Source organism: Galeopterus variegatus, unplaced genomic scaffold (genome assembly GCF_000696425.1).
Source record: "Galeopterus variegatus unplaced genomic scaffold, G_variegatus-3.0.2 Scaffold600, whole genome shotgun sequence".
Lineage (NCBI taxonomy): Eukaryota > Metazoa > Chordata > Mammalia > Dermoptera > Cynocephalidae > Galeopterus > Galeopterus variegatus.
In genome coordinates this window covers 213,812-229,869 of record NW_007726711.1, presented here as the reverse complement: position 1 = coordinate 229,869, position 16,058 = coordinate 213,812, and the positions used below count along the sequence as shown (strand labels likewise).

At 34.6% G+C, this 16,058-nt stretch overlaps 1 protein-coding gene across 3 annotated transcripts in view; it reads right to left on the bottom strand.

Annotated features, from left to right (window-relative positions):
- Positions 1-16,058, bottom strand: part of KANSL1L (KAT8 regulatory NSL complex subunit 1-like) — a 129,047-nt gene that overhangs the window by 69,125 nt on the left and 43,864 nt on the right. For 2 of the 3 annotated variants that reach the window (XM_008570408.1, XM_008570407.1), the window contains exon 4: positions 4,051-4,248. The exons of the other annotated variant lie outside the window; for it this stretch is intronic. In XM_008570408.1, the coding sequence (XP_008568630.1) occupies positions 4,051-4,248 (198 nt within the window). The remainder of the gene's footprint in view (positions 1-4,050; positions 4,249-16,058) is intronic. 3 annotated transcript variants of the gene reach the window in all.

Sequence of the window (16,058 nt, the reverse complement as noted above, 5' to 3'; positions counted from 1 at the left end):
TCTTTCAGCTGCTCCAGCATGACTAAACAGGCCCCAGGTGCTGGTAGACCTGTGGCTTTGGCAGATACAATCCAGAAGCCTTGGCAGCATCCATGTGGTATTAAGTCTGCATGTTCACACAATGCAAGAACTGTGGAGGCATGGCAGCCTCCACCCAGATTCAAAGGCTGTATGGAAAATTCTGGGGACCCAGGAAGAGATTTTTCACAGGGGTGGAGTCAATGCAGAGATCTTTCACTATGCCAAGCAGAAATATGGAGTCAGAGTTGCAGCAGGGAGCCTCCACCAGGGACATGCCTAGCAGAGCCATGGGAGGGAGACCATCACCAAGACCCCAGAACTATAGAGCTACTATCATGCAATGCCAGTCTGGGACAGCTGCAGCATGGAGTTAGCCCAGGAAAGCCATAGGGGTGGGGCAGCTTGAAGACTTGGAGACCCAACCCCCATACCAGTGTGCGGAGGAAGATGGACAAGTAGTCAAGGGAGATTACTCTTCAGCTTTAAGGGGTTTTTTTTGGGGGGGGGGGCGGGGGCAGTTGGCTGGTACAGAAATCAAACCCAGGACCTTTGTGTTATCAGCACCACACTAACCAACTGAGCTAACCAGCCGGCCCCTCCAGCTTTATAAGATTTAATGCCTGCCCTGCTGGGTTTCAGACTTGTTTGGGACTTGCTACCCCTTCCTTTTGGCTCTTATCTACTTTTTGGAATGAGAATTTCTGTCTTATGTCTGTCCCACCATTGTATCTGGGAACTAGATAATTCATTTTGATTTCACAGATGGGACTTTGGACTTCTAAGCTGGTGCTGGAACAAGTTAAGACTTCAAGGCTATGGGGATGGAATGAACTTACATGTGAGAAGGCATAAATTTTGAGGGCCAGAGGTAAATGTTATGGTTAAATGAGTCTCCCAAAATTTCAGGTATGGGAGATTGATTCACAATGTGGCAGTGTTAAAAGGTGGAGCGTTTGATTAGATTATGAGGGCCCTGCCCTCATGAATGGATTAATCCATTAGTGGGTTAATGGATTAATGAGTTATCATGGGTATGGACTGGTAGCTTTATAAGGAGAGCCCACGAAAGCATCCTTGCCATTCTCACCATCTGTTACCCTGTTGCCACGGAACTCTGTATAGTCTCCACCAAGATGAAGGCCCTCACCAGATGCACCCACCAATCCTTTGACTTCCCAGCCTCCAAAACTGTAAGAAATACAGTCTGTTTCTTTATAAATTACCCGGTTTCAGGTATTCCATTATAAGTAACAGAAAACAGACTAATACAGAAAATCTGTATAAAATATAGGTGTATATAAAATAAGTTATTTTGAAACTCTTCATTTGTATGAAACTAATAAACATGATATTAGAAATAATGAGACTAAAGAATATGAAAGAACTAAGCCTAATATTTTTCTCTTTCAAAGTCTTTAATAAGAAAGAACCTGAAATGTTTTCACCTTTTATTTTCTTAAGAGATAGTATGTACCTAATGACTTCATTTTAAACATTATTACTCATATTTTTTTAAGATTAAAGCACATTTTCAAAATCATCAACACAATTGATTCTTCATCTGTTTATCAAGTATTTATTAGTTTAGTCACGTAATTAGATTTATGGAGTATCTCATATTTTCCAGTCTGAAACACTGAAACACTCTTGTCATTTTTCTATCTTCAAAAACAACATCTAAAATCTTTTACGCCACTGGAGGTTGCCGGTCAGGAATGTGTGATAATTGGGCTGGAAGAACAGCATTATAACCCTTATCTTTACCCTAAGGATCAGCCTACTCTAGCCCAATAAAACCTCATATACCTGAGTCCATATGTGGGATAGGAAATGCACAGTAAAAATGAGTACATTTAGAAAAGTAAAATTAGGAGAGGCAAGATTTGGACTCTGAAAACAAAAACTAATCAAGTTTAAGTAAAAAAAAAAAAAAGAAGAAGAAAAAACTTAGTATCTATTCATAACAATGTTTCTAATGTAAATATGCCAGCAGTGAAATTTATCTTCAATCACTTAAAGTACTATAAATAAGGCACCTTTCAATTTATGAACAAAATATATTATCTAACAATTCAAGGATGTATTAATTCTATGAATCAACAAGTTATTTTAAAAAAATCAGTATACAACTCAATAGTGTCTTTATATTTTAATTGTTAACACTAACGAAAGGATTATCAGTAAAAAGTTACTCAAGTCAAAGGACTATCAGTGAAAAGTTAGATAACCTTAAAAAAGAAATGCTTAAAATCATGCTTGCCACCCCCACCACTTAACTCACTCCTAGACTTTCTTCCTAAACAAGTATTTGAAAACAACTTAATTTTTTAAAAAACTGTCCTATAAAAGTATTATTACCACATGTTTCAAGAGCAAATGACCTATTCACAGGCAATTTATTAGTGATCTTTACAAGTGATTGCTGCTAACCCTACCTGCATCTTGTTTCCTCTACTCTCCCTATGTTGAGACATTAGTGTTGCTCTCACAACTCCTGGTTCCCTACACTACCAAACCTCTGACGCTTCCATCAGCAGTGAGACCTAAAATGCCTATGTTACCCAGGGTCAGCTTCATGGGCACGCAACCTATGCAGTTGCACAGGGCTGTACCCAGAAGGGCCTTTATACTTGCTTACTGCTCTGCTGTCACTGTCTTTAATTTCTTAATTTTTTTTTTTTTAACAAAGGGCTCTGCAATTTCATTTTGTACTGGGTTCCGCAAATTAGCCAATTCTGATGTTATTTCAGGTCCAACCAAATCGGCAATACCAAGGAGAGAGAAAAAAAGTACAAGAAATCTCTTTTAAAAATGAAAAATCCCTCTGAAATTATACTGTACAAGTGTTAAGAATTAATTATCATCTTACTTTCCATGAATAAGTAGTGACCTAGGGGGGAAAAGCAGATTTGACTGAGCAAGCAAATAAATCATTCTGAGTGTGAACAAGTAGGGTCAAACTGAAAGGGGATTCACCCTACAAGATGAAGGGAGGGAAAAGAAAGAGGGAAATGGGAATATGAAAATATAGCCTACATTAACTAAAAACATCGCTTATATGTAAAGTGCATTCCTATTTAACATAAGATAATGACAAAAAAACTTTCTGAATTACAAAATATTCATGAAAGTGTTTTGGTTATACATTACAATTAAGGAACACTATAGTAGGCAATTGTAAATTTAACAAATATGGGGTGGGAGAAGTTACACTACATTTTGGTTTACCATGAATAATACAGTAACTTGATACTGAATTATTTCACAGTGTATTTCGGAAAAGCCCAGGAAAATTAGATGCAAACAGGCATAAATCTATATCATTTCCCAGTGGGACAATGTAACCAGGTAGCCGTAGTCAAGACTGGATATGCCCTAGAAGATTAAGTCTAGTCATTATATAACTAACTCCTAGAAAGCCAGGTTTCTTCAAAAGCCACCAAAGTCTAAATCAAAATAAATGATTTGATTTCAAAGGATAGAATAGGATAGGTAGTACAGAATAATTAAATTTCTGGAGTCATCCACAATAGAATTTAGATACCAGAAAAGGCTTTGGAATCAAAACAATTTGTTAGGGGTTTCACTGACCTAGCATTTACATGATCATTTTTTATGAAAAAACCCATATTCCAATATTACCTTTCACTAAATATCTCAATCAACAAATTTAGTCAAGCAACCATCTGGATGTATTAACTGGTACCACTGTTTTTTTCCCCTGAAAAAAGTCTAATAATGAGCATTTTTGTTAGAGAAAGTATTTTTCAACCATAGTATAAATGAATTATCAACCTAAGGCTGTGTACCAATACTTTAGGTATTACACTTAAATAATTTTAATTAAATCAATATTATAATAAAGACCAGTCAAATACCAAATATTTTACTTGTATTTAATGTCAAATGCCAATTTTAATAACCTGTATTCCAGGAAGACTCACATATAATGATGTTTATTTGAATAGTTTATAAAATTCATGAAAACCCATTTCATACCACTGACATCCTACTCTGACTTGACTTTACCTGTTTTTCTATGTTTCGAAGAAGTAGTGTAGGACTGCTTGGTGACATTTCAAAATCTTGTTCTGGTAAAGAATCTTGACTCTCTTGGGGAACCTGAGGATTCCCTGTAGTATTTAACGAAGCTGCTTGATCTGCAAATTGTATTTGTTTTTTCAAAATGTCTTTTGGAAGTTGACATTCTTCTAGGATCACTATCTCCTAGACAAACAGCAAGGAAAGAGTTGAAGTGAAAACAAATTGATTATTAAATCACCTTTAATGCTACAATACACTTGAAACTATGCTTCTTATTATTGCTTGGAAATCAGAAAACATACACTTGAAAGTACAGTTTAACTCTGCCAATAATTGGGTGATTTAATAAAATAACATATGTGACTGATGGGCTGGGCTTGTAAAATATTGTCATAAGTTATATATGTGGTTTTTTTCTTCTTATTGGTTTTAATTATCAGCATTAAAAGCATGATACATTTAGAATAAAATTAAAGGCTTATAATAGTCAGAATATAGACATTTCAGACTGAAATGCTGAATATTTTCTGATATAATCTTCTGATATTTTGGTCTCTAGAATTTCTATTTGGAGTTCTATATTTTATAGAAATTTTATATCAAAATTTTATATTTGATCACTCCCAATTTCATAAATTAAAATACCAAACTTACAAATACCCAAACAACAATCTACTTCTATATAAACTCCTTTTAGAACACCCAAAGGAGACCTGTCCCTGTTGCTACCAGCCAGCAACCATGGGCAGGACTGCACAACTGAGAAAAAGTACTCTCTAGGCCAAAGTTCTTGCTGCTTACAGAGTAGCCATGTTAATGATAAAGATGCAAGCTTTCAACTTTGATGGGGTATTTTCAGAAATGTATGAACTGGGGGAATGGAGTAGGAATCTAATTGCCTCTACTCCCTGCCTCCTACACACACACACACACAATATACTTATTCCTCAACTAGTTTGCTTAGCTTTTTCCCATATTCCCCAGCTTCCTTACTCCAACTGTTCTCAACCTTAGGTACCTCAGTGGCACTGACGAAAGGAGAGAAAGGAAAAAGGAGTGCACAGACATGATCTTGATGGTTTTATAGTCATTTCACTTGTGAAACTTCTCTTCCGACCCCTTCTCCCACCTTTTTCTTTGCAAAATGCTAATAAGCTCCTATTGGCTAGTTGGAAAAGTATTAAACTCCTAATGCAGCTAAAATATTAGATTCTTATAATAAAAAATAGAATAAATCATTAATATAAGTGTATATTATTTTGAGAATGGAATAAATTAAATGACTGCTGTGGCTAACCTTTATCATGTATAAGTCCTATTTATAAAATGGAAACTGCCTATAGATGATCAATTTTTATATATGAGTTTTAGTTTATACTATTTAAATTACAGAATATACAACTTTAAAATGGACATATTAAGGTATGGTGTAAAATATATATTTTATTGTGCTGTAGTAATATTTTACCACTGATGCTTTTTAAAAGTAGTAAATGCATTATTTTTTTTAAAAATTACATTTAGAATAGTGCTAGTATGCTGACTTTTCCAAAGAGAAGGGAATCCAATTGTTGATCTCAATGCCAATTTTCTTAGAATGTACAGATATGACTGTAAAGAAATCTGAAGAAAGATATTCAAAAGAAGTTCTTGTTTTGTTTGATATTTTAAAAATCAAACTAAGTATGACAGATATAGTATCACCAATGTTAAAAGCTCTTGAAAGTATCCATTCAGAATTTCTGCAAGTCTCTTATTAGGTTTTTCACAACTACCTGCATGTAAAAGAAATACATGTTTTTACCATATCAATTTAATTGCAATTCCCTTTGGATTGATTACAATTTATATTATGGGCCAGTCTGCTATAGATAAGCCTGATTTCATATTGCTTCTACTGAAAAATCTGTTGTGAATTTCAAAAGCCCAATTTCTAAAGCTTTAGAATCCCATCTTTTTATAAGTAGAAGGCCTCCTATAGATACCTCAATAAAAAATGATATTTTTACAATTCAACCAGGAAAACATCTTTATTATAAAGTCTCCATAGCTAATTTTAAGCAAAAATTTAATTGAAAAATTTAAAACACACAAAATGCACAATTTAAAATGTGGAAGGCTCTATTACAGAATAACAAAAGAAATCTAAAAGACCATTTGATATAGGATAGCCAATGTCTCTCCCAAGAAAAACTATTTCAATTTTTTTTTTTTTTTTGTCTTTTTTCGTGACCGGTAAGGGGATCGCAACCCTTGGCTTGGTGTCATCCGCACCGTGCTCAGCCAGTGAGCGCACCGGCCATTCCTATATAGGATCCGAACCCGCGGCGGGAGCGTCGCTAGGCTCCCAGTGCTGCACTCTCCTGAGTGCGCCATGGGGTCGGCCCCTATTTCAATTTTTTTCTAAAAGTGAGAAGAAGCTGTCATCTTAGAGGAAACAGGAAAATGGAGAAATATGGGAACTTGTAATGTGTTGACAAAGCTGTTGTAACAAGAACAAAGGGATCCTCTATAGGATCCGAACCCGCGGCGGGAGCGTCGCTAGGCTCCCAGTGCCGCACTCTCCTGAGTGCGCCATGGGGTCGGCCCCTATTTCAATTTTTTTCTAAAAGTGAGAAGAAGCTGTCATCTTAGAGGAAACAGGGAAATGGAGAAATATGGGAACTTGTAATGTGTTGACAAAGCTGTTGTAACAAGAACAAAGGGAAGTTTTCCACTAAAACTTACAAGGAGATATTTAGCAATATTTAGATTAAATAGGAGTTCATGGGATGGTATGAGAACTCCTTATATTACTGCTTTTGTGGGAAAATATACTCTGAGTTTTAAGCAGCCTATAATTTTAGAAAAACAATGTTTTTTTAAGCTAGGGAAATGCCATGTTAAAATTTCCCTGATTAAATATTAAAACAGCATTTATTTTTTATTTGTGTAATCATTTGCTTAATTAGACTGAAAGCCCTGAAAATGTGGAAACTCTGTAGGATTTTGTTCACCACCATATATCCTAAGCATATATTAGGCACCTAACTGTGTGTGAAATAAAAGAAGGGAAAGAGTGAAGAAAAGAGAGAAATAAGGAAGGAATAATTTTTGTTTAAAAATTGCTGCAATGTAATAACATAGCTTTAGCTGACATTTCTACAGAAATAACTGCAAATATACATCTTCTTAGAGACCTGCCTTCTCCAGTATCTCATATTTCCAACTCCTTCTGGAAATCTCAGTAGAAACTGTCCAACAGAACTTCACAATGAACATGTGAGAAAGTTCATTTTTACCATATTTCCTATAAATCCGAGACTTCCTCCTTTCTTGGAAGTAGCAGATCAATAACTAAAAGAACAGAATTGCTGAAATCAGAATCACTTGGATAGTTAAGGAAAACAAAACTGTCTACCAACATTTTCCTATGCTTGTGTGTTTGTTTGTGAGAGCATGCATGTGTGTATTGGGGTGGAGAGTAGAACTTTGGTAATTGTCACAAATGTGATTTGAAAAAGCACCTCAAGTGACACTCTCTTGTTCTTCAAAAACCATACCTCCTAATATATCATTAGGCTCAAAACTTTGAGGCGGTCTTTTAGAATATGTGGCTTTTGTCTCTATCCTCATGTACAATCTCTCTGGTAATTCTCTGTGATATCTAAGTATTTGTGTGACATTTACCTCCACAGTTACCATTATATATTAATCTTTTCTCATCTTTATTACATGCTAGAACTGCTAGAAAACATTTCCTTGGCACACTCTCTTTCTTCATTAGTTTATTATGCATTTAGTTATCATGAGAACTATTACTAACAACAAAAATGCATGCTCTTTACTGTTAATATAGTCCTAGAGAAGCTTTCTAAATAGAATCTGATCAATTATCTCTCCAAACAGACATTTAAGTCCATCTCAAGGATCTTTTCTTCATCGGAAGTCCCACAACACTATGTCTATACATTCCTTGTTGTATTAATTTTCTGCCTTATAATACAGTTATTTATATACATATTTATCACATAAGGAAAGTTCTATGACTTAATATATCTGACTTTTGGCAAGTTACTTTCTCTTTGTCCCCAATATCTTTACCTATAAAACAAACACAATAACTACCAATTAAGGTTGTTGTGACTTTTAAATGACATAATACATGTAAATTGCTTAACATAATTCCTTATGTATTTTAAACTACATTATAGTTTATTGTTATATCATCATCATCATCATCATCATTAAAAGTAGTATTAGAACCTAGGTACAATATTGGACATAAGAATTTATTTGACTGGTCCTGGATAAATAAAAGGGAGGTAGAAAGAGAAAGATAGGAAGAGATAGTGAAAGACTGAATGCTTCCCTCCTAAAATTGGGAACAAGAAAAAGATGAAATAGAACTAGACACTTCTATTTAGCATTGAACCGAAGTTCCTAGCCTATGTGGTAAAATAACGAAAAGAAATATAAAAGAACTATATAATACACACATGACCTATTTTATTTACAGATGACATAGTCATGAATGTAGAAAACTCTAAGGAACCTATAAAAAAGCTACTAGAGCTAACAAGTGAGTTTAGAAACACCACAGGATACATGGTCAATATATAGAAATCCACTATATATATTTTTTTTTTTGTCTTTTTGTCTTTTTTCGTGACCGGCAACGGATCGCAACCCTCAGTGTCGCGCCCGTACCGGACTGGGACCGGCAACAGGATCGCAACCCTTGGCGTTGCCCCCGCTCCTCACTCAGCCAGTGAGCGGGAACCGGTCCATATGTGGGATCCGAACCCTCGGCGGGAGCGCTGCCGCGCTTCCCAAGGCCGGCCCAGAAATCCACTATATTTTTATAGTCTAGTAATGAAGACCAGGAAAGTGAACTAAAAAGAAAATACCAGTAATAATAGTATCCCCAAACGTAAAATACTTAGAAAAAAATTTAACAAAATATGTAAAAATCCTATACACTGAAGACTACAAAACATTGCTGAGAAAAATTAAAGACCTAAATAAATGGAGAGAGAATCTATTGTTCACTTACTCAACACCTCCAGATTGCTAAAAATATCAATTCTCTCTAAATATATCTATACATTCAATGTAATCCCAAACAAAATACCCAGAGGAAATTTTTGTATAAACTAACAAGTCAATAGTAAAATTTATAGAAAAATGAAAGGACCTAATCACTAAAACAATTTTGAAAAAGAACAAAGTTGGAAGACTCACGCTACCTGATTTCAAGGCTCATTATAAAGCTGTAGTAATCAAGACAGTGTGTTTTGGCATTAAAAAAAAAAGAGAGAGAGAGAGAGAGAGATAAATATATATAAAAAATCAATGGAAAAGAGCAGGAAGTCCAAAACTAAACCCACACATATATGGCCAATTGACTTTTTACAAAGATAGTAAGGTAATACAATGGAGCAAAAACCATATTTTCAGGGAATGGTGTTGGAATATCTGGATACATATTTGGAAAACTGATCAAAAATTCATTCATTGGAATAAACTTTGTTCCTCTTAACTCACAACATGCATTAAAATAAACTCAAAATGGGTCATGGGCCTATAGATTAAAGCCAAAACTTTAAAGACACTTGTAGAAGAAAACAAAGCAGAAAATGTTTGTTACCTTTGGTTAGGAAAGAATCTTAGATAGGACACAAAAAGCACAAACAATAAAATAAAATAATCAGTAAATTGGACTTCATCACAATTAAAACCCTTGCTTTTTAAAAAACACATTAAGGAGATGAAAAAGCTGCAATAAAATAGTCAGAATATATGTGTCTGATAAATGACATATAACCAAATATATATAAAAACTTTTGCAACTCTATAAGAAATAGATAACCCAACTAAAAGGTAAGCAAAAGATATGAACAGACACTTCACAAAACACACGGTATGAACAGTGATAAAAACATTAAAAAACCCTCACCATAATTAGTCATCAAGGAAATGTAACCAATAAAACCAAAATGAGATACCAGTATAGAGCCATCAAAATGACAAAAATTTAAAAGACTGACAATGCTATGTGTTTGTGAGGATATGTCTCAACTGAATAAAACTTAGTATTAGTATTCTAAATGACAAAAATTTAAAAGACTGACAATGCTATGTGTTTGTGAGGATATGTCTCAACTGAAATATTCATACCTTGCTGGTAGGAGTGTATAGTGGCACAACCATTTTCAAAAACATCTTGGCAATTTCTTAAAAATTTAAACCACTTGACATATGACCCAGTAATTCCACTTTTACTCAAGAAAAATACAAATATAAATCTATACAGAAACTTATATACAAATATTTATATCATTTTATCATTTTACTCATAATAACCTAGGTTATATACCCTCTATGTAGGCCCCATGGGATTCCTACAGAAGAGCACAACTATGAAAGATAAACTTGCAATAAAAATACACAAGAGGAAACACTTCACATATGTAGGAGCTGGTAGTCACCACAAACCAGAAGTCACCCAAAACTGGATCAACCTAAATGTTAATGAGCAGACGAACTGATAAACAAATTGTGGAATATTTATAAAAGAGAATACTAACAACAAAAAGGAATGAAATATTAATCCATATAAAAACATGAACCTCAAAACTTTATGCTCCTTGCAAACAAAGGAGTGTGTGCTATGTGAGTCAATTCCTAAAAAGTTTTTTTTAGGAACAAAAGACAAATATAATTTATACTGGCAGAAAGTAGATCAGTGGTTGCCTGAGGCCCTCATGGTGGGGAGATGGAGAAGGACTAGAAAAGGGCACAGAGGAAGTTTTATGGGTGAAAAAAAGATTCAATATCTTGATTGTAGTCATAGTTACATTGAGCACATGCATTTCAAATCTCATCAAATTTTTTATTTAAAATGAATGCATTTGATTTTTATAAGATTTCCCAGTACAGTACCTAGAACTGCTGGATATCACATAATAACAAATAATAAATTAGCTAAATTAAAAGCAAGAAAGGAAAATCCTTAAGGGCCTGAAAAGAAAAGGACAAGACAAAGAACAGAGCAATTAACGTACTAGCAAATAGCAAAGCTGTGAGAAAGCATTAGTCCTAGATACTTATCAGTCTTAGGTAACAAAATTCACACAAGGAAAAAGAGACAAAGCTTTGGCACTGACTAAAGATGGGCTAAATAATCAGTGAAAAAAAGCCATAGCATTCTGCAATATAAGAAGATAAAGTCTGTCTATCTTCATCTGATCTCTGTATAAAAATTAGTCTATGCTAAAAAACCTAAACTTCAGGCCCTCACCTTGACAAGTTCTTAGATTTAATATAAAAAGATAGGTTTTGGAATGCATACACTCTTAGGGAATCTGTCTTAATGCAAAATAATCTAGAGAAATACATCTAGGCCCTACGGGATTCCTACAAAAGAACAGGACCCTTAGAGATAAGCTTACAATAAAAAAGAAACATGAGGACACATCCATCTGTGTAAGAACCAGAAGTCACAATAACGAATTAGGACCCAAAGAACCTCAGATAATAGGACACTGAATGAAAGTACATTTATTATGATAAAAGAAAGTATCTTAAACCTTTAAAAAGGAAAAAAAAAATAAACTGTCCAAATAAGTGAACATGGATAAAAATGAAAAATACTGTCAATAAAATTAAAAGCCCAATATATAGGTTAAAGAGACGATTAGCTATAGCTATAGAGAGAATTAATGAACTGTAAACATGAGGAAATCACCAAACATGTAAACTGTCCAAATAAGTGAACATGGATAAAAATGAAAAATACTGTCAATAAAATTAAAAGCCCAATATATAGGTTAAAGAGCCGATTAGCTATAGCTATAGAGAGAATTAATGAACTGTAAACATGAGGAAATCACCAAACATGATAGTACAAAGAGATAGAGATGGAAAAATATTGAGAGCGATAGAATGAGAAAGTTTCAAATGACTTAGTACATCTCCAGAAGAAGATGATAAAAAGATGAGAAGGAAAAATGATTCAAAAGGAGGGCTGGCTGGTTAGATCAGTCAGAGCACAGTGTTGTAACACCAAGGTCAAGGGTTCAGATCCCCGACAGCATAGCAGTGTAAGAGAAGCATAAAGAATCACATATTGGCTTTTAAATACTTTGCCCCAAAATGGAATATATCATTTCTGCTCACAGCTCAGTCCAGAAATAATCCTGTAAGAGGATTGGGAAATACGGGGAGAACATGAGTATTTATTGCGCAATAAAGATCTCTGCTGCAGCACAACCTTTTAGTCAATGAATATTAATTACTTCTCTCCTTCTTCAGAACACACCCAACCAATATTTCCCAAGGGAGATAACCAAAGTCCCACTTAGCGATGCACAGTAGTCTCCCTATCAGGTCTGGATGGGTTCCTCTTGGTCTGAAGATCTACAATGTAAAAATGTATCTGCCCCCTCCAAACCACCCCAATAATACAATGTTAGAACAGGGACAAGATAATCACATAAACATTCCCAATAGGAAAGGTAAAAAATGAGAAATATACATCAGTTATTGGTTTACGTTAATGCTAAAATTCTGCTGGACAGTTACTGTAAGAGCCCCCTGCCCTAGGAGCCAGATTTGGCTAGGTCTTGAGTTTTGCTCTCTATTAAAGAGCACTTTCTGTCCACTGTATCCTATGGCCTGGAATCAGCTTCTAAGAGTTTCTTCCTTTTACATTACTTCCCTTGGCATTATCAGTAAATGTTAATGTCTTGAGAACTGCAAAGCTCTCCACCTACTTCTCCTTCATAGACGGTTGGCGTCCTAAGGTTGGTTTAAGTCTTGAACAGTAAAGGCTCTTTTTAGACTAGGCTTTTGGTTTCTTTGGCAGTATAACTTACTCAAAAACTCAGAAGGCTTCCCATCTATCTGCTTTCAGGTAGTTCCATGTGCCAGCGATCACATCCACAGCTCTTTGAGACAATTTCAAAAGATATTTCTTTTGCCTTCTAACCCCAATACCTACCCACATACTCCTTTCCTTTCTTTCTCTGCTTCCTTGAGGTCTCATAAAGCTCTTCAGTTTTGATGGAAAATCCACATTCTTAATCTCCTTCCACAGACCCTGGCATAATTATTCACCTCAAAGGTTTTGCTGAGCATCATACCTTTAGACTGATATTTGCTCTGAATCATTTTGGCCTTTAACTACTCAAAGGTTTTCTCAATCCTCTCTCTCATGAAGTCTAGAAGTAGTCAGTTTTACCAACTTTGTAGGCCTAAATTTCTAGAAACTTATCCCCTTTCATTTATGTTTTTAAACAAATAAGTTTGAAAAAGACCTAATTAGAAATATCATCAATGAAAGGTATGTTCACAAAGTAAAAGCCAATATACAGGACAAAGTCTAGACAGAACATGGAAAAATACAGAATTAGGAAATTAAGATAGTAAGGAATTCCTTGTAGTAAAGAGATACAAAGAGAATAAAAAATATAAAAGAGGAGTTAAGAGACATGAAAAATTTGTTTGAGCCTCTCAACCTATTAAGAATTTCAGAAAAGAGAACAGGAAAAAAATTGGCAGAGATGCAATATTTGAATAATAATAGCAGAGAAATTTTTAGAATTGAAGAAAGATGTAAAGCCTCAGATGAAATGTGGAATCTGAAAAAAATAAAAACATACATATGTCCACACAAAAACTTACATGTGAATGTACACAGCAGCATTATGTATAATAGTCAAAAACGAAAACAACCTAAATTTCCATCAACCAGTGAATAATTAAACAAATTTTAGTATACCGATACAATGGCATACTAATCAACAATAAAAAGGAAAAACCTACTTATACACACATGTATTAGTCCATTTCTGTCGCTTATAACAAAATACCTGAAATGAGTGATTTCTAAAGAAAATCAAATTTATTGCTTACAGTTTCAGAGGCTAGGAAGTTCACAGTCCAAGGAACACAGCTGGTGAAGGCTTTCCTAGGTGATGACTTCAGTGACAGCAAGGTATTACATTGAGAAAATGGCAGAGCAGAGAGAGCAAGAGAGAGAGAGACAGATTCTCCTCTCTCTTCTCTTGAAACACTCCAAACAACACCCCTCACCACCATTTTTAATCCATTCTCTACCGCACAGACCTACAATCTAATCACCTAAGAGAGACAGATTCTCCTCTCTCTTCTCTTGAAACACTCCAAATAACACCCCTCACCACCATTTTTAATCCATTCTCTACCGCACAGACCTACAATCTAATCACCTCTTCAAGGCTCCACTTTTCGATTACCACAGTAGGATCTCCCACCCTCTTAACAGTCACAGTGGGGACCAAGTTTCTAATACATAAAACTTGGGAGACACAATTCAAGCTTCAGTGAGTTTTGGGGAGACATAATTCAATCCAGTACAACACAACACCACAGATGAATCTCAAGATTCATGTAATTGAATCATCATCATCATCATCATGATGTTGAATAGAAATCTGAAGAAACATATTCAAAGTAAAAACAAGCCAGATAGAAAAGATTATACGTTTTATAATTGGACTTACATGTAATTCTAGAAAAGGCAAAACTATAGTGATAGAAAACAAATCAGTCATTGCCTAAGGCAACAGCTTGAAGGAAGGAGATTAACTGCAAAGGAGAAGGAGTAAAATTTTTGAAGGTGACAGAAATGTTCTTTATTATGATCATGGTGATGGTTACATGACTAAATACATGTCATAAATTAGTGAACTATACCATTAAAAATGTGTACTCTGAATTCCTAACAAGATAAAGATAATCCATACTTAGATACCTGTGCGTAAAAATGTAGAACATCAAATTAACAGGAAAACTTTAAAAGTTACCAGATAAAAAAGACTGTGTGTAAAAATAAAAACAGTACACTGACAATTGTCTGTTCATCACTATCATAGAAAACAATGAAATAGGATGTTTAAAGCTCCCTGAAAATAACTGTGAAACTAGAATTTACACCAACCTGAAAGATCATTTAAGAGTGAGGGTAAAATAAAGATATTTTGAGATATACAAAGACAAAGAGAGTTTATGTGTCCAGAGACTCTACTGTCAGAAATTCCTAAAGAATGTACTTTAGGCCTGGCCAGTTAGCTCAGTTGGTTAGAGCATAGTGCTGATAACACCAAAGGCCAGGGTTCCATCCCTGTAACTGGTCAGCCACCGAAAAAAAAAAAAAAATATATAGTTTAGCAACAAGTAAACTAAGAGAAAAGGTGAAGTAGGAGAGACTGCAAATCCTTCCCAGTATTCATTTTCTACTTTTTACTAAAAGATCCCACTCCTACCAAAGTTTTAGCTATGCTACAATACAATATTTCAGTGAAACACTACGTTATTCAGCTTCATTTCCTATATATCTAGCTGTAGTCATGTAATTCAATTTGGGCAAGTTTGGGCCAATAGAGTGTGAGTCAAAGTAGTATAACCTCCAAGTCATTTCCAATTTAAAGACAAACTGTCCTGCACTTCTCTTTTCATTTCCCAAGGACTGGAATGAGATGACTATACCCCTGTTCAACAGTGCAGTCAAGTAACATACACTAGGGGACAGCGCAGTAGCAAAATGGAAGGAATCTGAGTCCCAGAATGACCCCGTACAAACAAGTTGCTCCATCGGCCTATACTGACCCTTTACTTTGAAGTGTTATGTATAAGAGAAATAAACTACTTCTATGAAGCCACTGTATTTGGGGTTTCTTTGTTATGGCAGTTTAACCTGTAACATAATTTTATAGGTAGAACACAGTAAGCACATTTATTAATGAAATCCATTAGAAATGTAATTGATTATTTACTGTAAAACTCGTAACTAAATTGAAATAGATATTTTCAATGAGTATTTAAATAGTACTAAGATACATGTTTTAAGTAAAAAAAAAAGTATAAAAATACTAAGTACCTTTAGCCATTGTTAGAAGAATTTATAATTAAGGAAATATGTTAAAAATTAGGAGTAATGATATAAAGAACAAAACCATAATGTAGGTGCC